Genomic DNA, 21,351 nt, shown 5'->3' on the forward strand with positions numbered 1-21,351 from the left:
ATTCCGCGTAGAGTTGCGATCCAATCGGCGTACGATTGTCCCGGCTGCATTTTACAGTTGTAAAATTCGTACCTGGCTGCTTGCACATGAATCGAGTCCTTGAAGTGTGTGGACAACTTCTCAGTCAACGCGTCGAAGGATTGTGCACTGACATCAGCAGCACCAAACAAATTACGTAGGAGCGAGTACGTTTCAGGTCCGACCCATGAGAGTAGACACGCTCTTTTCTTCTCCATGTTGGAAATGCCGTAAATTGCAAGGTGATGGTTGAATCGTTGGAGATATTGGTCCCATTTCTCCTTTGATTTTACAAATGAATCAAACTTGGGAGCGGTAGCTTCAGATGTTGATGCACCGGGATTCAACCTCTGCGTCAATTGCGCCATCTCTGTCATGACTTTTGCCATTGCTTCGTCATGCTATGCTTGTTGTTGCGCCAGCATCTCTTGCTGCTTCGCTTGTTGTTGAGCCACAATCTCTTGCTGCTTCGCTTGTTGTTGTGCCATCGTTTCATGTAGACTCGCCATCATTGCCTGCTGCTTTTCGAGCAGCTTCAGTATACCTTCTTCCATAGTTTATCTTCGTCGCAGAAATAACTATGAATCCGACTTCTGACACCAATTGTTATGTTCTTGATCTTGTTTGAACAATAACTCAATACGACGAGGTTGCAATAAGAAATCAGTATATTAACAGCAGAATAACTTTACGGCAGCGACACGATCCAGAGTGCAGTTAAATGAAAGACCACGAGAGAACAGAACACAGGGTATAAATATAAAGCACGACACACGAGGAAATAATGATTGGCGGTAATTACTAATCCTAGACAAATAAGAGACAAACGACACCAACGTAAAATGCACGAACATAACACTACTTTTTAAAATTAAGCCTGATTCAGTGTTCTTTTTATGCAACGTAACAATTTTATCAAGTAGCCACCCAGTATGGTAAAAAAAGAAGTTATTTTTGATCAGCCCTATTGTACAAACATCACACAATATTAGCCATTCAATATTACTCACGTGCACAATGCACATACCTAACAAAACGTCAAATGGACGGAGGGTAATGTGTGTTTTCACAGACAGCAGATCAAATCAATGAGTTACACTTCAAAAATACTAAAGTGGAAAGGAGATCCTCGGATATGTTAAAGCGGCATGGCCTTAGAATAATCCACATCCACTGGATACAAGTTCCACTGGTGCATTAGATGCAGGAACTGAAAAGCAATTTTGAACCACACTGAAGAGCATTAGATACTCACACATTCTAGTCGCCCAAAAATGCAAAGAATCATCGCCTTCAAATCTACTCATGAGCTTATCAGTCTCTTCCAAGTAGGTTACTTGACCATCTGAGTCGTTTCATTGGCTCTAATTGAACTTTGCTTAGATAGTTTGCTTGTACAATAGAAAAGTCTTGAGTACTTTGATAGCGGAGGATCTATTACCTCTCCATCACTGGATGATTTTGTACAATGCATTGCTACTCCTATGTACCATTGTCTTTTGTTTTTACGACGGCATATCTGATATCAGACGAGTGCAACGAAAGCAGTGGTGACAAATAGCGATGTCGACAGAATTCGTCACATGCGTTGATCTAACCATTGTGATTCGCAAATTTCTTCACCTTCAAGTCATATAAAATAAGCCAAGTCAATGACTTGGGTCGAGTCATGCGTAATGACTCGAGTACAAGTCGAGTCAACCCAAATATTGACTCGAGTCGAGTCGAGTCATTTTCCCATTACAAGAAAATGAGTCGAGTCAAGTCGAGTCACAAAAAAATCGTGACTCGAGTCTGAGTCGAGTCGAGTCATGACTCGAGTCATTACAACCCTGTATTGTAAGATAAAAATGGCCATAATTGCAAATTATCAGCAACTTCTGGTGAAGGTATACTGCACCACCGCAACGAATCGTAATGGATTGAGGCTTTAGCAGGGCGCATTAATCTTTGGACCCGGTTTAAAATGTCCGGCCTGGAAATCATTGTATATAATGTAAGAGTCACATGAATTAATTCTATCTCTGGATTGGATATTCTGACATCGCAACTTCAGTTTGTTTCGTACAAGACATACAATGTACATTGTACAGCATTGCATGCATATTAAAAATCTCCTTCTCCAATTCTCTGTAGTACCCCATTCATCAATGAATTGTTTGAAGCTGGCCCAGAATGATTATATTATTCCCCATAATAGTGGAACTAAAACCCCAATCACACAGTGGATCATTGATCATTGTGTTTCGCGACGCGAATGGAGCAGCGGACGATCATATTATACACAGGAGATTTAGCCTATGTTCTACCAGGGCCGTACCTGCAGCACCCAAACCCCAAATTGGGGGGGATCGAGGGGGCGCAAGATTATTTCGTTGGTCGTTTGTTGGAGGATATTCATTCAACTTGAAAATTTTCGTAGCGCTTCGCGCGATTTCATGTCCCGAGAGGTCAACATTTAAATATCATCGGCATATTGAGAGTAAACTGCGCATACTTTAAACAAATAGGCATATCGCCGCCGTCAATTAACACAGCACATTTTCAAACCGGAAAATGGACCACGGCCAAGAAATGGCTGTGAACCCCTGGTCTAGATATTCGAATTTACATTGCGTATCGCCGGGCTTGAAGGGATATTTTCAAGAATAATTAGGGTGAATAATAATTATATGAATACCTGACCCAGATGATAGGGCTATTGACCTTCAGATTCTAAGTGAAACCACCAATACGTTTATACCAGGGATATCTAGAACTTTGCAACATCTCCCTGATTAAACCACGAGTGAGCGGCATGAATATATCAAAGTACACTTGTACCCGGAAAAGAAAATATCCGCATACGCAATCATCGCAAAGAACAGGGCATGATATGGTACGGAATGGAATGGAAATCTTCCATACTCCATACCCGCCCGATCGTTTCATACCATACTTGACAATTTTCCATACCATAGCAACATTCTTCCATACCATGTTTGATACTTTTTCCATACTTTCGCAATTTGACCAGCCTCTCAAGTGATGTTCTATTTTTGATATGTGGAAATGTTCCGGCGTTTATAGCCTAATTATTTTGGATGAGATTATCCATTCAAAAAGCCCCGATGCACCAATGATATCCCCATTTTCTTTATCTCATATGTCGTCAGCGATGTAGGAACGTGTAATATAGGCCTATACAATACAGTTCAGGGCAGAGGTCTCAAACTCAAATGTGCTCGCAGGCCAATTTCCTGCTTTTTGATAGGCGCCGCGGGCCGCAGCACCAACAATAGGGGAATTCAATGTATTTCCGAGTGGGGCTTATTTGATGGGACCTTACTATTGTGAATTGACGCCTGGCACGAAAAAAATCACATTTTAAAATATTTGAATAAAATTGTTGCTGCACATGGGATGGGTGCTGTATATTTAGTTATATACACCACGCGAGAGTACAAATGCATCAGGACATCTTAAAAGCTGTCGCGTTATAATTTTGCAGCTAACTGACTTGCAACAATTATAAGTAGAATATTTTAGAATTTTACGGAGATTGCTCTGATATCAGATCATTGGAGCAGTACAGCCTAATCCGGGGTTTGGGCATACTTTTGATAACAAGGCTATTGATCATGTCATTACTCAAGTCAAATTAAATCAGCGTTGGATATACCTTCAGATATTGGAACAGATCCATAACAACTTCACTATAATGATTACTGTGCCATAGCAATAGAAATGTCCAATTGTATTCATTGATTTTTCACTGCGTGCTAACTTTTGAAAGTGATGGAATAGTGAAGTTTGAGGGGTAGTTTCATTGTTTTCGAGTAGTTTTGGGGCGAATTTCCAGTTTTCAAATAAAAAAATGATAATTGGCAGTTAAATACTGTCGAATACTTCGAAATCCAAAATATCGTCGCGGGCCGTACAAAATGGTCTCGCGGGCCGCGTGTTTGAGACCTCTGGTCTAGAGTTACCATACATCCTCCTTTAAGAGGGTTTGTCCTCTTTTTTGACTTTTTTGAAAGTGTCCTCGGAGGACGCCCAAATGTCCTCTTTTTTGAGATTTTGTCCTCTTATTAGAGAATTTTGTTTAAATACAGGCTAAAATTCGAGTGAGATACAGTAAATAAGCACTGAAGTAATGCTCCGGCGGCTGTATATCCATATACATATGAACTTATATTTTAACGAATCAGGTGATTTCAATCACACCATTTCGCATACGAAGGAATAACAACCTATATAAGGGAGATCGCGAGCCGCTATCCAATCGATTCTCGCTAATTGGAGACACTGATAATATACGAATTGCTGAATTGCAATTTGAATTGAGTGAAGAAATATTAGAGACATATAGCATATAAGATCGGCATTTCATACTGACGTTTAATAAACGCAGTTAATAATGTAAAGAATTTGTTTTCCAAAGTGAGTCTATTCCCAACCAGAAGCCCCTAAATTCCCCGCAATTGGGGTATTCCCCACCTGTTGGAAACACCTGCATTAGAATATATGTTTAAATATAATTTTACATCACTGCAATCATTTTGCGACAGCTGATCAACTGTCTATTTTTTTCCGCCAATCTATGAGTCTTACGCATTACCTCAATTAGCCAATATCAAGGTGTCCGCTGTGCATTATATCAGAAATAACCAGATTTCATGAAGTTACAATGCGTGTGGTAGGCCGGCATATCGTAACGTCGCCCCAAGACAAGCTATATATTTTTGAATTACGATGATGGTTCTGTCAGATATTGCGTGATGATCAACCTCTTAAAGCGCAGAAAATTATTTCCAAGTTCAACAAATTGATAAAAATATTCATGTGACTTCTATTCTACATTCTCATCGTCTACGATTTTAAAACTCCATTGGTCATTTACGTAGCGGAAGTTACGATAGGCGAGGAATTGTAACGCGACAGCGGTCGGATATCATTCATTTTTATGATATTTAAATTGAAATATTTATCAATATTATTTTCATTCATATGCGCGTCGCGAAACTTTGTTGTCTTCAAATAGAAGTCGACCGGGATGGGTGAGTCATGAATCGCAATTTGAGATATGAACGTAGACAGTGAGCGATTTTCTGTGGTATGCAATCAATTTGACAAATCGAAAATAGGACTATTGTCTTAGTTCTGGCAAAACTGTCAAAGTATGGAAAAAGTATGGAAGTATGGAAAACACGTTCCATACCATACCATATGAAATCTCCATACCATACCATACTTGCACTTTTCCATATGCCATACCGAAATTTCGTTCCATAACATACCATACCATGCCCTGGTAAAGAAAACACATAAGAGTATAATACGACATGAGTAAGCATGCGTTTGTATAACGAATTGTAACATAGTCACTATGGATGATTTTTCATAGTAATAAACGTTATTGATCAATCATAAGCAGTATATGTTGGCAATAGTACATAGTTTGATGAATTCGATGAAAAAATTATTGTCAGTACATCGCAATATCAAATAGTTTGACATAAGTAATTTTATAAACTATTTCCAATTTCCTCCTTGGTTCTTGCAGGAGCTAAAATCGGGAGGCCGTCCCCGGCCACACCCACTTGGACATAATCTGTGCTCGCGACTCCATGCGACAATGGCCGTGTTGGTTCGTGGAAAGATCGGGCGGAGCATTGACTGTTGCAGCACAATGCGGCGTGCGCCACGCAAAGCAACACGGCTGCAGCACTCAACGCCGCAACAGATATGTGATATTTCAGTCGCTCAAATTGCCATTCAATAGCGTACGCAGCTACGAAATTCACCAGGCAAGATACCGATGCCGCAATCAAGCTCATTACCATGTTTGCATTTACCATACCAACTGACGAACGCACGGACAACGCAATTCCCAACGCACCGGAAACAGATACAATTATACCCCCCCAAAGTCCTGTAGAATGAATCGATAGCGGCCAGCGGATGTGTATCTCGATGTTATCGTCTCCCGCGGGCCACCTGTACATGTTACCGATGGCTTTACCAGTAATCACGAAGGCCACCGCTTCTACGCCAACGATTACCAAGCCGAAAATAATTTCGGCTATTCCAATCTTGAAAAGAGCAGTTTGCTTCCGTTTCGAGAGAAGATATTTTGTGTCAGAACGAGATGTTGCTATCATCGTTAAATGGCCCGGTTGAGTCATCTGAATGTTGTCTTCTGTTATTTCCCGCTCAAGCGGGGAAAGGCACAAATACAAACTTCGATATGAGAACACACATTGTGTCACTGACGCAGCCGCACCAGCCAAACACAGCGTTGCCAGGGCGATGAGCATATTGAATCCGTCATGTCCTACGGGACTCCATATAGGGCTCATCAAACCTGTATAGGGTACAGCGTGCAACATTACGTTGAATACATTGCTACCAAAACCCCCAATGCAGCTCACTGCCGCCGCACCTGACAGCAACAAACTAGGAAATACTTTGATAGTGGATGATTTCCATCTGGTGACGATTCCGGACAAGCCACACAACAGCAACATCATACTGCTGTTCAGTCCCAGGCTATCAAATTTGCCCAAATCTGCTGCGACATGAGTCGCCACCAGTAAGTTCGGAGAACCGTCGCCGTACGGACTATATGTTTGTTTGTATAAAATCGTAAATGCGATATACAGAGGAAATATGCAGACTCCAATCACGCTGTTCAGCACTCCGAGCGTGAATATCGCTGTTCTCCACTTTGTCAATATTTGATAGCGGGACTCTTTCAGGCGGTCGTGAGCAGACCGTGTCTCTGTTACCGCAACTGTGCCATTGTTGCCCTCCGACTGTTCCGATGCGATCAGTGACATTTCAATGGCAACGGATGAAGATTCGTGATTATCCATGTATGTTTCAATAAGGACACAGTGAGATAAACCTGAAAATAAGGGGAAACATCATCACCTTTTAACACTTTGCTAATGATTGTCTTAATATTCATCTCTGACAATGTAACGCATCTACTTCTTCAAACTGAACACACTTGTACCGGCTTTCAGTCATATGACTACGGTATGTAGTGGGTTTGGTGCGAAAATAAAAAGGGATACGATCTTATGACGCTTAAAACAAATATGCTAACGACGTTTGCTGGGTTCTTGCTTTTACATTGCTACTGGGCGATATCAACTATATGCGAACGATTCGATGCCTAGTCGAGTCGAGTTTTAAGTGGCACACTTTACGGCATAATAACATCGGGTAAATTTGAAAATATGAAACATGTATCTTTCATCGGACCGCAAATTAAATATTATCGCTAAAGTTATACAGGCGTAATTCCACTTGTGTGCACTGCGATTATGAATTACCGCCTGTCACAACGACGCAGTTTGATCACTACCACGAAAGGTCGTTTTCATGTATACGCGTATTCTGGGAGAAGTAATGACATCGGAATATTCATTATCATTGAAAAATGAATTCTTAGTCGCGAGAGCGCTACGAAATCGGTACTCGAAAAAAAATGACTGGCAATGCTCGGCATGAACCATGACTGATGTATTCAAGATGATCAAAATGTCACAATGTTCAACTTGAAAAATCGGCAGTAGACAACAGTGAAGACCGATAGGATTGAAACTCTCTTCCTAAAAGGTATGCGGCAAGATTTCGCGCGAAATCAAACAGCCGCACCGACCGCAACTCCTCGCGTCGACTTTCTGCCATTGACAAATGTCCTTGAAGATATAACGCTGTATACGGTCACTGGATCGAGCTCATGGTATATGCACCTTTTCAGTATATACAATCTGCATGTTCAGATAGTAAGAATTACAGTATAACGTTCAGCCGACTTCACAGGCCTGTGCTCACTAAATTTCAAACCAAAATACAAATTCGAATCATGATTTGTAGAACGTCACGTATATCTGACTATGGAATTAAGTTACACGGCGCAAATAACCTGAAACCGCCCGATCGTGCTTTATCGATTGCAATCAATGTCTATATATTGCGTGTGTCGTTGGTTTTGAGGTAATGTCAAATTAAGATCAGACGCTTGAAAGATATCGCTCGTTTTATGAAACTCCTGTGCTTGTGCGTATAGTTGTCACGAATTCCGGCGCCACAAGTTCTGAAATCATGCCCGGCATGGCGATCAATGCACTTATGACGAACTTATCATATCATGGCCTAAACATTGTTGAATGATTGTGTAACGATCAATACTTGTGTATTGTGTACTTTGACAAAATTAAACTGAATTCCAAGACTAAAACGTTATGTAGCCGAATTGGTTGGCAAACGTTCTCTCTTTAAACTTTACCTTTGATGGGACTTCGCGAGCTTCGTCTTGCAGACACTTCAATAGAGCCACTTATAAATATCTAATATCAAAAAGGCAGCAACGAATGAAGTTTACATTTAAATTACATACATTTGTCGTAATTAAATTTAGGGTTCATTTTTATTTTTGAATGTTCATCGGTCCGCAACTTTGTTTTAAAATTTCACCGGTCCGCGGTCGAGAAGGTTGAGAACCACCGTACTAGACGATAGAACAGGGGCGGGTAACATACGGCCCGCGACGGGATTTGAGCGGCCTGCGGACAGTTTCCGGTCTTACATGATAATGTGGTCCGCAGCCAGTCTGCCGCAATCCCGCGCATACATTTGCGAGCAAACATTTTCGACCATAGACATTACCTAGAAAAAGCTACGTTCCAATCTAACAACAGCCAGGCTGACAACCTTGATCGACCGACACTGTTCAATACTGTTTTGTTTTCATTAAGGTTGGATTGCACAGATGCTGATCAATCCGCGATCGCCGATTAAGCATAAGTAATCGGCCTGCTTCCGTCGCACAGATGACGATTAACCACTATAATCGAGACATTTGAACCCGCTAAATTTGAACCGCCGAGTGAGGTGTCTCAGAAAGTTAATCGGCCATCTGATGCCGCGACCCGCGACATGTCTTGCAGAGCAATCCAAACCTATCACAGACAAGACAGTCCGAACATACGCCCGACATGATATCCTAGTGGCGAGACAGTCCGAAATATACGCCCGACATGATATCCGAGAGCATCTGTGCAATTCACCCTGAAGACGATTTATTCCCTGTATCGGTGGATAAGTATATTCGCGATTAATCAATCGATTCAGGAATCTGGTCCGTCAAGCACTTCATTTTCCCTTATCAGGCCCGCCGACTGGAGAAGTTGCCCGCAACTCCGATAGACGCTCTAGGACTGTGCTATCCCGTTTCCCGTCGCATCCGATGCATGGGCAAGATATGAAAGACGCTTGAATTACCCCTTTGGAGGTGCTGTAGAGTAAAAGTATCCGAAGTACAACCCAAACTCAACAGCAAGATTCTCGCCCGATCAACACGATGAAAAATGACGCGGCATCATGAGCTAAGTCAATGGTTCTCAGCCTTTTCGATCTCGCGGCCGGTAGAACTTCAAAACAAATGCTGCAGACCGGTGTATCTTCAAAAATCAAAATCAACCCTACATTTGTGGCGACATAGCGTAGTCGTATGATCCACAGCTGCAACACCAATAGGTTATGGGTTCGATTCCGTCCGAGGTCGACTCCAAAATCCGGGTTTACCTTGGCCCCTCTTCGCTATCTGATCCGCGTAAGCGGTGTTTTAGAAAAGCCAAGGAGTGGGACGTGCTACATGTCGGCAGATATCGTCCTGGTGTAAATGATAAACGCAGTCGGAAACTCCACGAATACCACTAACAAAAACCCAAAAGTTAATTACAGATTATACATGCAGCTAAATGTAATATTGGAAACTTCATTCAATGATGCCATATAGATGTAATATGTATTGTTTATATGTGGTTCTATTGAAGCTTCTGCAAGACACGAAGTCCAGAGGTAATTCCTCTAGCTTGATTGTGCTGGTTTGGTATAGTTTGTAAGAAATGCGAACTTGCTGTGTTACATCTCCGGCACAAGTGTATTTCTATGACTTACCGCTGTCACTTCTTGAACCAGGGTTCTGCCAACCCTGTCACCAACCAAATTATCGAAGAAACCTGACACGATATCGACAGTTTCGTGAATCCAAACTTCCAGACGTTCAACACGTTTACTAAATCATCGCTTTTTAATGGTTTCGGGTTGAACAGGTACCGGTTTCCCTCGTCTCCTACATGGTCGTTGCTTCAACCATGTGTCAATTTCTCTCTCTCTCTTCGCAGAGAGTATACTTTACGTGACGTTTTCGGAGCCTACAGCCAGATTTGTTAAAGTCCTGTTGCCGATCATTACGATGCACACACGCCTATATATACGGACGGCTCTAAATCTATAAAGTTGGAGGTGGGGTCCGTAGCCTATCCATCACTTTATGTGTCAGTAGCTGAAGCTTGTTCAGGGGAGCATTCTGTCTTGTCGAGGGAGCTCATAGCGATCGACCAAGCGCTGAGCTGTATCTCCAGAAACCGCGACACAAACGAATATCCTAACTGATGAAGTGCCCTAGTTTGTATTCGAAATTCCAACTTGAAATCTTATCTCCACTAAAGCAATTGGGAGAATGTGACGTCAGCGTATCATTGCTCTGGACCCCTGGCTACGTTGGCATTCATGGCAATGAAAAAACGGACAGATTGGCGAATACTTTTTCCGACACTGCGCTGATTCATCGCGATTTGCCGGTGCTCTCGGAACAAGAAGTTCGCCATATCATAAGCCGCCACTGCATGACACCGGCTCACAGATTGCATCATTTTTCACCTGCATAGTGGTCAGTACTCATTTGAAATTGGAATAGTATATTCTGGTTTTTGTAGTTACTGCCGCTACCCCGAAACCGTGGATCAATTTTAATTAGTTATCCAAAAAATGATTTTTTCATCGCAGATTTCGTATCGATAAGCGTGCCCAATTTTAAAAGAGAATGTTTTCATTTTCGATTTGCTCATTGGTTATCAAATATCTCGTTATGCCGTTGAATTTGTGTCATCGCAATTTGTAACTTGAGTATATTATACTATTTTGAAAATTGTTTTGTGTTTATCGTTTTGTGTTATTGTGTAACCGTCTTATGACCGTGGCTTGGTGAAACCGCCTTTTATGATGCGAGTATTTCTACATTATTCCGTTTCTTTGTCATAATTTCGTATCTGATGTACAATGTCATTGACAGCGGTGCAAACGGCCGTTAGGCGATAAGCGCCAAATATTTTCGTTTAATAATGAAGAACAACAACAACACAACAACAACAACTGCTAAGTGCCGTACTGTCAGAATTTTACAAAGTAAGCTTTCACATGTAACTTGTCCGAAACAAATTGCAGGCTAATTTCAAACAGCTTCGTGCAACACTTGCACCAATTGTGACGTACGCTTAATGTAGACTATGAACTCTCCATTACGACACCATGCAGAAAAATACCCACCTAAATTTAAATAAACGTACAATTTGACGTTTTATTTCTCACATTCATGGACAATCGGTAGACTTCTTGCAATTTGGAATTGAGATAACAAAAAATTCCAATAAACTTGGCCACGGACCGGCACGTGTCCATGGACCGGCGGTTGAAAACCACTGAGCTAAGTGACAGCTTCGAACATAACGCACACACGATCACGCAAGCGTTACGCAATGGGATGCGGCATGTATAGTACCTAATTATAGAGAGAGGGATACGCGAGCAATCAACATATCAATCAACAACATAGTATCGAAAAGATATTGAGCACCGAGCTATCATCTTATAATAACGATAAGAATCATATTAAAATATCAATGATAACAAAACAACTATTTCATTATGGATGCGATAGCCTTAGTCGTTCGTGAATGCCTTTTGGAAGCACTCCTACGAAATGAACACCGATGTTGTACGAGCAATTGAGCATAAGCCAGGAGGCCATGACCGGCCACGCGGACATGGACATATAATATGTTGGCCTTGCGACTGCAGGCTGGGCAGGTTATTTGATATTCATGGTGTCTCAAAATCTTGGTCCTTTACACCAGGCCTATAATCGTATTCATGGTCACTGTGCTGCCGACGTATGGTACGGCTCACTTTCGTTCTCAGCTGTCGTTTGCGTACCACCTCGAGACCTATACTTTCACTCCATACCACCAGGTCTTCGAAAGCCACAATTTAGTCTATTTGCCTCCGTTGCAATATTATTTTGATAGCTAAGTGCACGGGATTCCTTGAGGGGCATAATTTGTCATGCTGGTGTAGTAGTTTGCATTTATATTCATAAAGAAAATGTTGACCTCTCAGAAGAACAGATGCCATAAATTATTGTGGCAAGTGGCGGATAAGCAACGAACAGAGGGCACGTTTTTGCGGCTTTTGCAACTTTTTTTACAGCTTCCGGCAGCTTCCTAAATACTCGGAAGATATGTATAATGCTGTTCTAAGCTGGTTGAAGGAATCTTATAGTGCAACTTTTTGCAACTTTTATCTATTTTTTTCATGCAACTTTTTGCAACATTTTGCAACGTTTCCGGTTTTTCATGAAAGCATTTTCGATTTTGGTGAAATACGCGGCCAAATTCGACTGAAATACCGTAAGTCAGCACTGAAGTAACGCTCTTACGGGTATTTCGGGAACTGAACCGGGAAGTTGACCTTTTTTTAGTCAAACAATAGAGAATGCGGATGGAAAACTGTCGTTCGGGAGTGAAACTGGGAAGTTGACCTTTTTTTAAAAGTCAACCGAGCAAAAGGTGGTCTTTTAGAACAACTTTTGTGAAAAAATAAATGCAACTTTTCACGGATTTAATTGCAGCAAAAACTTGCCCTAGTAATATATATTGCAGTTCCCACCGCTTGTTGATCTGGCCATTGGGCATTTAACACTATGGGATGTACTCCATTATCAGTGCAACCTTTAATCGTCCATGTACATGTGCTGTGCAGCGTATGGGCCATACCACTTGCACGGGATTTATGTAACTTACGCATACTCTTACCATATAAGCAGAAGACCGTGTTACGATATTCCCCGCGATCTTAATAGTCATCCCACTATAATAGGTAGCAGGAATGGTTCTGGTTCTGGCTGGAACTCGGATGTGGACCCGAACATATGCAGTCATAGTGTTAATTACTCAATTCATTGCCTTATAAGATAGCATATCTATTAATCATAGTACACGCTTCAAATCAGTTCATTGTTGGTAAACCAGAATTAGTTGTGAGTTTATAAAACATGTATCTGGGTGATCACTCGGCTGCTTTGCACTCCGTATTCCTGACAGAATTATGCATTCAGGAGGATGTGGGTAAAGGTGGTGACGCTGCGTTATCGGCGCTTCGTGCTGCTGCTGCGGCGGGTACTTTACTTGCAACAAACTTCACCGCTGGTAAAAATTGCGTGTACGATAGTGACCACTATAGCGAGAAGACATATAATCGATGTAGCTGCATGAATGACGATCAATGCTTGCTCAGAGCAAGAGCTGGCATACTTCGTCGCACCTGCCGATATAAGCAATCCAATGACCAACACTATTGAGGTGAGATTCGCGATCGTTGTGTTTGCAATATACATGCATCTCGAGGGCTTGCTCCGGATTCTAACGCCGAACAAACCCGACGTGATCAGAAGTAATCCGCACCATATTCCTTGAGAGGTGAAACGCAACACGCTTGTATCGATACATGACCAGTTTGAATGTCGATCCCGTTGTTCTATTACGTCGGGCATGATTATTGCAGCGGATATTCCACATAGAAGCAACAAAGCGCCAAAACCCATTTCAGCCATTCCAAGTTTGTATATTGCGTCACAATACTTATTCCGCGGTTTCGGTGATGTGGTTGGTTGTTGAAGCATCGTTGTTAGAGATAAAAGTGAAACCGTCGTTTCGAACTCAGTCAGCGATGCTTGAGTAGGTTTTCTATTTGTCACCGTTACCTGATTAACATTTAGTCCTGAAAGTAATACAAATCGCGTGATCCACGTTAGTTACACGATGATCCCGACATGTGGTGGTTGCGCAACATTCTTATATCAACTTCTGAAATTTACATATACAGACTGGTGGATAGAAAAAGCTGGTACCCGTTAAAAACATATCTATTAACATGAACATTGAGCCACCAGCCATACATGGTCACTACTCCGTGTTTCCGGAGTTTATCTGCTAAACCGCATATGCCATGTTGATTACGAAACTACTTCTATAATAATCGATACTTAGTGTAATACTACTATTCAGTCATTTAGCGCGGTCTATGCGGTCACAGTTATAACGGTGAAGCAGTGGTTCTAAACACGGCTAGTTAACATAGCCATTGGTCCATAGCAAAATCAACAGTGCGGTGGTACTTTAAATACCCTACCAACTGATGAGTGGTGAATTTTAGCCGAAGACCGAATAGGACTACGTTTATATGTATGGCCTGCATGTCCACTAAGTATGTAAACGAGAGTTACCTATAAAACAAGAATCACAATAGTCGCACTTTAACATCCAGGCGACTCGACTGCATAGGGATATTGCTTAAGGATCTCACCGGCAAATTTCCGAAACACCCAGATGTGGAAGATAAGGAAAATTAGAATATCACAAATATGGGTGCTTGAAAAATCCTGCCTTGGGACCACTGTGCCTGGCATATACGAGAACTTCCACCCGCAAACTCAGAAGGTCACGAGAAAACAATTTTATTATGCCTAATGTTCTTTTGGCACTGTCACTTTATTAGCTAAATAAGAACAAACTTCACAATGACAAGCGATGTAGAAAGTGATGCACAGCGTCCGTATACAGTTGATCGAGCCTTGATTGATTCTACTATGGCTTGGTAACGGATAACGTTTTGCGACCTCCAGTCCGAGAAGTCCCGAAATAGATTACAGCAGGATTTCTATAAATGTCGAATATGAAATTGAGACAATATACAGAGTAAACATCCTGAGCTAGAGGCAAAACGCGCGAAGCGCAAAAAAATCTGGTAACAGCTGCTTCGCGCCCCTCTTCAGACGTTTTCACCCTCCCCAGTTTGAGAACCACTGATATACAAGCATACGTAAACCACGAAACGAAAATCGTGTATCGTAAATGTGCAGCGTACACTCTTGGCGAAAAGGGTGTGTATTTACACCTACATACCAACCCTGGTATATGGGTGGGTATATGCACCCTGGACACATGTGTTTCACACCTTTGAAATGGGTGGATATGAGTTAAAACACCTATTATTATTGAGAGATATCCCAGTGGTGTATAGTGAGCGCTGATTTCGTGTACCACCGCAAGAATTCCAAAAAGGTGTTACAAGTAAACAGAACGCACTACACCCTGGGAAATACCTCCGTAACGAATGATGCCTTAATATTGTTGGATGTATTTGAGTAATTGGAATGGTGCGCAATGCGAAGTGGAAATCTGGTAAACACCCCTATCATCCAGTTTCTATTAATGTGCCTAAAATCAATCCTTATACGACTGGTACTTACTGATACCGACTGATACTGTAATCTGTAAATAACTAAATAACCTTGTAAAGATCTCAACCTAATCCTACATCAATCTCCTAGAGTACGAAAGTTCACGGTCGTTTCAACACTACTCCAACTCCAATTGCCTCCCTGTCGTGAGTGAGCTCGAAGATGATAAGCGTAAGTTACAAAGGGACGCTGAAGTCACGGTATGTGGTTCCATTTGGTGAGGCAGATATACTATACCCGCTCATCCGTTTACGGTACTCTCTCAGCGTGACGGAAAGGTAAGCAATGAACTTCCGTACCTGGGAATAGCGTTGATATTGTATTTCAATTCTTCTCGAATAGACCGCTAACAACCTTTCAGAAATACCTGTATAGCTTTATTTTACTAAGAATAGTGTTTCGTGATTGGCTCTATTGGTTCTCACAGTGGGGAAGGGGTGCGGTTTAAGAGGCTGCGCGATGAGAATTTTATAAACGATTACGATTCGCAGAGGCAGGGCCGGCCAACCCGTGGCCCGCGAGAAGGTTCTGAGTGGCCCGCGAGGTCATTTCCGAAATTTCTAATATCATCAAAAATGGATTGCACAGAGTGTGAACTTGCAACACCAACCAATTATTTGATTATTCTGGCCGCAACACTTGAGATGTGATGACGAAAATATCAGTTCCGACGCATTGACAGATCCATCAGCCATTCACATATTGGTATATCTTCGTACACTACAAAAAAGCAGAGTAATTTGCGGTAGATTTATCATAGGTAAAAATTTTCTACAAGCTTGGCGCAACATGTTGTCACTCGATTTCTTGTTTTTAATATTGTTGCCCTTTTGTGATAATGGAAGAACACCTAATGTATCAGATTGAGTCTAACTATATTTGCGATTACGAGACAAAGTGTCGTTCAACATATGCGACATTGCGGTTGCGCTCGCAGTAAGACCGTCGACTATGAAACCTAGGCACGAAATGATTGATGCATGTTGGTCGCATCTTTCGATATTGATATGTCCATGCGCCGAATAGCCCTGTCCTCGCAAAATTAGCCCATCGATGTCCAACAGGCCCGCAATATAGTCAAATGACAATATTATTGGCCTATGAACATCAAAAAATTTTCGCGCTTCGCGCGGCTAGTGGCCCGCGCGATAATTCGTCAATCGAATGTGGCCCGTTAGCTGAAAAGGTTGGCCAGCCCTGGCCTACCGTATATAACAAGAAGCTTGCGCAATTCATATACGCAATTCATTGAAGTAACTTGCACAATTCACTGAGTTTTATAAGTTGCGAATCCAAGTTTCTGAAATACCATAAAACAGATCTTATGTAATCACTCGACTACTTCGCATTCTCCCTTCACGGCGGCAATGCGTATGCAGGTGGAGGGAGACTTTGTTGAAGCGTGACATGTGACGCTGATAGTGCTGGTGTTTAAATCATCAACTGCCCGTTCGTTGCGTAAACGCACAGAGGCTGCGTCACTGGCGCGATTCCCTTGTTGTTGATGCAATGATACGGACAAGTTCTCCGCGCCACCGGTACTGGTGAAGATAGCGTGTAATACTGTGACCATCACAGCGATAAGACAGATAGTCGCCGGAGATGCATGAAGCACGAGCGATTCTTGACTGGAGCATGAGCCGGCAGTATTCGCCGCCAGAGCAGACAAATTACTCCGACGGCCAATACTATTGAGGTGATAATAGCAATCGTTCTGTTTACACAATACATGTATCTAGATTAGGGTTACCATATTTTTGTGGATCAAATTCCGGACACTCTTTAGCGCCCACTAGCGGATTTTACAATGATGTATGAACACATTGTTAGTGAATATGGCGTCACACTAGCAAATTTTCGACTGTCGACAGCACACAGAAGTGGAGTGTAACATAGGTTTTGAATTGGGCAATCTCTAATGTGAGCTCTGGTGATTGCTTGGGTCTGCACCAGATTTCTGCACGGGCTGGATGAAATCGTCTGGTGGTTGTGTGTTTGACAGCCCTGCTATACTGATAGGTCGGTGCGGTTATCTGGTTGTGTGCCGTAACCAGGTCCGAAACAACCTTTTTCAGCCCAAAGAAGCACTAATCTTTGGCCCACCATACGGTAATGGATGCAACTTCTTGTGGGCTTACTGTATGCACCTGCTTGTAAAAATTTGTGAATGAATTATGTCAATAATATTTGTTCTTCCATATATTACTATAAAATACACCAGTAGATTGCACATCAGGTTGTTTCAAACCTTTTATAACAGTGATCTCATTTCCATTTTGAAAATGCTCCGTGGTCCAGCTCAAAAAATGATGGGCTGATAAATAAAAAAGTCAGCTTGCCCAGACTTCCTCACGACCTATTTTGAAAGCTGAAGACGTCCAACATTTTCACGATCCCCATAATATAGGAAAACGTCAGCCCCCCCCATGTTTAGAACAACTGTCTTTGTCCTAACTAAAGCATCCAAACAGCCTTAATCAACTCTAGGAATATACTGTTATCTTATAATTGCGATTACAATTACACTTATTTCAGTAAATAATGGTTATTTTAATTTATTTTGATTGCATTTTTCGCGAGGGCGGTGCATGGCTCCCATATTAATATCAATAAATGTTGTATTAAATCTGATTAAAACCAATATCATTTATGTTGATTTACGAAAAAAGTCAATATTCCGTACATTTAATCATATTTTAGAATTTCCTCCCGGACGCAGTTTTTACGGTGAAATTCCGGACATATGGTAATTCTAATCTAGATGGCTTACTATTGATTCCTACGCTAAATACACCCGTCATAACTAGGAGTGATTCACACCGTATCCCCTGAGACACAAACGACAATTTCGACATCACTTCAAGACATAATGAAGACATTGCGCCAGGTTCCTTGAGTTGGTATATCAACACGTTGGGCCCGAACATCATAGCGGATATTCCACATAGAATCGGCAAAGTGCCAAGGGCCACCTTGGCTACTCCAAGCTTCTAGATGACTTTACGGTGCTTGTTCCTTGGTCTCGTTGTTGTTGGAGGTGGTTGTTGCAGCATCATTGATTGAGGCAATAGTGAAATCATCGCTTCGACCTTGGTTTGCGGTGCTGTGTGAGACACATGCATATCTACTATGCATAACAGTTAGTTGATGAATAGTTCGTACTGAACGCAACATGAATCGTGTGTTCCACGTTAATTTTACAATGACCCAATGGTTATATAAATAATATTTTATCGGCGTGTGATATTTACACACGGATTGCGGTGTAGCAGAGTTGTAATGACTCGAGTCAGACTCGAGTCGCGATTTTTTGGTGACTGGACTTGACTTGAGTCATTTTATTAAAATTGAAAAAAGACTCGACTCGACTCGAGTCAATTTGTGCATTGACTCGACTTGTACTCGAGTCATCGCGCATGACTCGGACCAAGTCATGTGACTCGTTACTAGGTCTATCAAGACAGACATTTCATTGTAATTTCGAAGAATAGTAAAGCGATCACACTATTATTATTTATTCTATCAGTACTGAAACTTGAAAATGCTACCAGAAACTGTTAAAAGTGAGGAAAATTAGTAGGCTTAGCCTACATTGTGAATGCGAGGCATTTGATATCACTGAGTAGATCGAGCTGTAAAATCTGGATTTCACATGACATTAATTCAGAACTGAACAGTCACACCAATGACTTGGACTCCGACTCGAGTCAAAACACTATGACTCGGACTCGACACTCTACTCCGTGACTTGGACTCGGACTTGACTCGGTGGTTAATTGAAAATGACTCAACTTGACTCGAGTAAAAACTATAAAAGTGAGATTGACTTGTGACTCGGAACCTTGTGACTTGGTTACAACTCTGCGGTGTAGCCGCTGGGTTAAAGACGTTCGCGTCCGATAAATGGCGATTTCGGTTCACTGTGAGATCGCTTATGCTTGATAGATGGCAATACATCGATGATGTCATAACATTATCGAATTGCTATGTCATGAATACGCCTATGAACAACTGGCTGGGTATTCAGAAAAACTTTATTTCCCAAATTTCTAGAATTCAATTGTTGAATAGCCAGCCGCCCTATAAGAACGTTACACAATAAATTTTGTCGAATTCCAACCAGCAGAAGTCGAGTCAGGCTAATTGAAATCCCAGCCATTTTTGGAAATAATAGTATTTAGGGTGGCAAATTTCGTCACCGTGTCAAGACCAAAAATCGTGTTCCGGACATGCCTACAGGGAGATTGATGTTTTGTCCAAGCGTTTCTATCGTGACAAAGGCCTGTGATCGAATTTGTATGAATAAATCGCCATTTAATTAAAAAAAATATACGACATTGATTGGCTGGAGATTGGTCTACTTCATTTGAATTGTTACGTTAAAACGATGGTGGCGTAATTCGCAAAAAGATTTTCCACACTAACAGTAAAAAGAAAATTAACTGACTAGCAAGTAAAATACGGGTAAGTATACCTCTCAAGTGATAGTCAATGAAATGTAGGGATATTTTGTAGATTTCACGAAATCTAAAGGAAAGTGGTGGCTGTATTCGTCACCGTGCAATATGATATCATTATATCATAATATTGGCTTTTCATTGCTCCTATATCGTTCTCCACACTAAAGTAGGACGTAGAAACATTGTTTTCTACTTTCAACGGAACCACACTGCTCTTTAGTTATTTACATGCAGTGAACTTCGGTTGTCCCACGATAGGACGCTCGAGGAACATCACCTCTGGTTGATAATATCACAACAGATCTTCCTCCTTTCAAAAATCGCTATCTCATTTGGTTATTAACTTAATTCAATTCCTAATATTCGGTCACGATCATCTAACTGTCTTTATTCGTTCTAGCAGAACACCAATGCTTTATTACAAGAAGAGGTTTGAGGTGATATTGAACAACCCACTGATTACCAATGTGCTTTATGAACTTAGTAAGTGACCATCTGGTATTCCTGAGGCTTGCAAAGTTTTCGAGCTCATAAAAAGTCAAGTATCAACCTATTTGTCCACATGGTAAAATAAACGTCTAGTTTTACAATTATGACTAAATCTCAACGCAGCTTTATGCGAACTACCTTCAATAGGCACGTCGGAATGGATACAATTAAGACCAAGTTATTTTCGATACTAATCAGTAGGGCAATTTTTTTTTTTACCTAAAAAACGGAAGATTGTGACCTAAAAAATCTAAATTTTGACCTTTTTTGACCTGAAAAAACTGAAATTTGACCAAATTTTTACCTAACGTATGCAAATTAGGTGTTTTCGCATATAATGTTAAAATTGTACTACTTATCGTCATTTTTGGTTGGAACTGTCTGTCCTTACAAGGTAGATTGGCCTTAAAAAACGTCTTGAAAAAACGTTTTTGGCTCAAAAATTGACAGGTTTTTACATGAAAAACCAGTATTTTAACGAAATCTGGCCCTATGAAGAATTCCAGTAGTTACATTACGTATTCTGGTGGAAATAATTAAAATTTGTTGTAGTACAACGAAAGAATTTTTCCTACATTCTCGGGTAGAAAGTGTCTGTCCTTACTACGTAGCTTGCCAATGACGGACAAAGAACGTTCAACAGCAGCATTTGTTGGCTGACAACACTCAAGTTGTGTGGACACTGCTGGTGACAAACCTTTTTATTTCATTCTGACAATGTTGTCTATACCACAATTTTTCAGCTTGCGCTTCTTGATATGAGAACCATGCAATGTCCAAGCAGTCTTGCTTCAGCTAGGATATTACGGTACGTTGACCATAAAACCATGTCACTATTTGTTTCATTTGACCATTTATGATTCACAATGAGCAGACGATGGTCCATTTACAACGGTAGGCCTATAAAGTAGGCTACAAGCTGTAAAATATCAAATGATAAGTTCACCGACAGCGCAAAATCTACGATAC

The 21,351-nt window shown here is 41.3% G+C and overlaps 2 protein-coding genes across 2 annotated transcripts in view; one reads left to right on the plus strand and one right to left on the minus strand.

Annotated features, from left to right (window-relative positions):
* The window catches only part of LOC145435012 (uncharacterized), a 544,696-nt gene that overhangs the window by 275,177 nt on the left and 248,168 nt on the right, over positions 1–21,351 (plus strand). The window lies entirely within an intron of this gene.
* On the minus strand, positions 669–7,129 carry LOC145436370 (uncharacterized). Its single transcript, XM_080313717.1, has one exon. The coding sequence runs from the start codon at positions 6,873–6,875 to the stop codon at positions 5,526–5,528; it is 1,350 nt and encodes a 449-aa protein (XP_080169843.1). The 5' UTR covers positions 6,876–7,129; the 3' UTR covers positions 669–5,525.

Source organism: Botryllus schlosseri, chromosome 3 (genome assembly GCF_051294905.1).
Source record: "Botryllus schlosseri isolate E-star chromosome 3, Bs_hap1, whole genome shotgun sequence".
NCBI classification, from domain to species: Eukaryota; Metazoa; Chordata; class Ascidiacea; order Stolidobranchia; family Styelidae; genus Botryllus; species Botryllus schlosseri.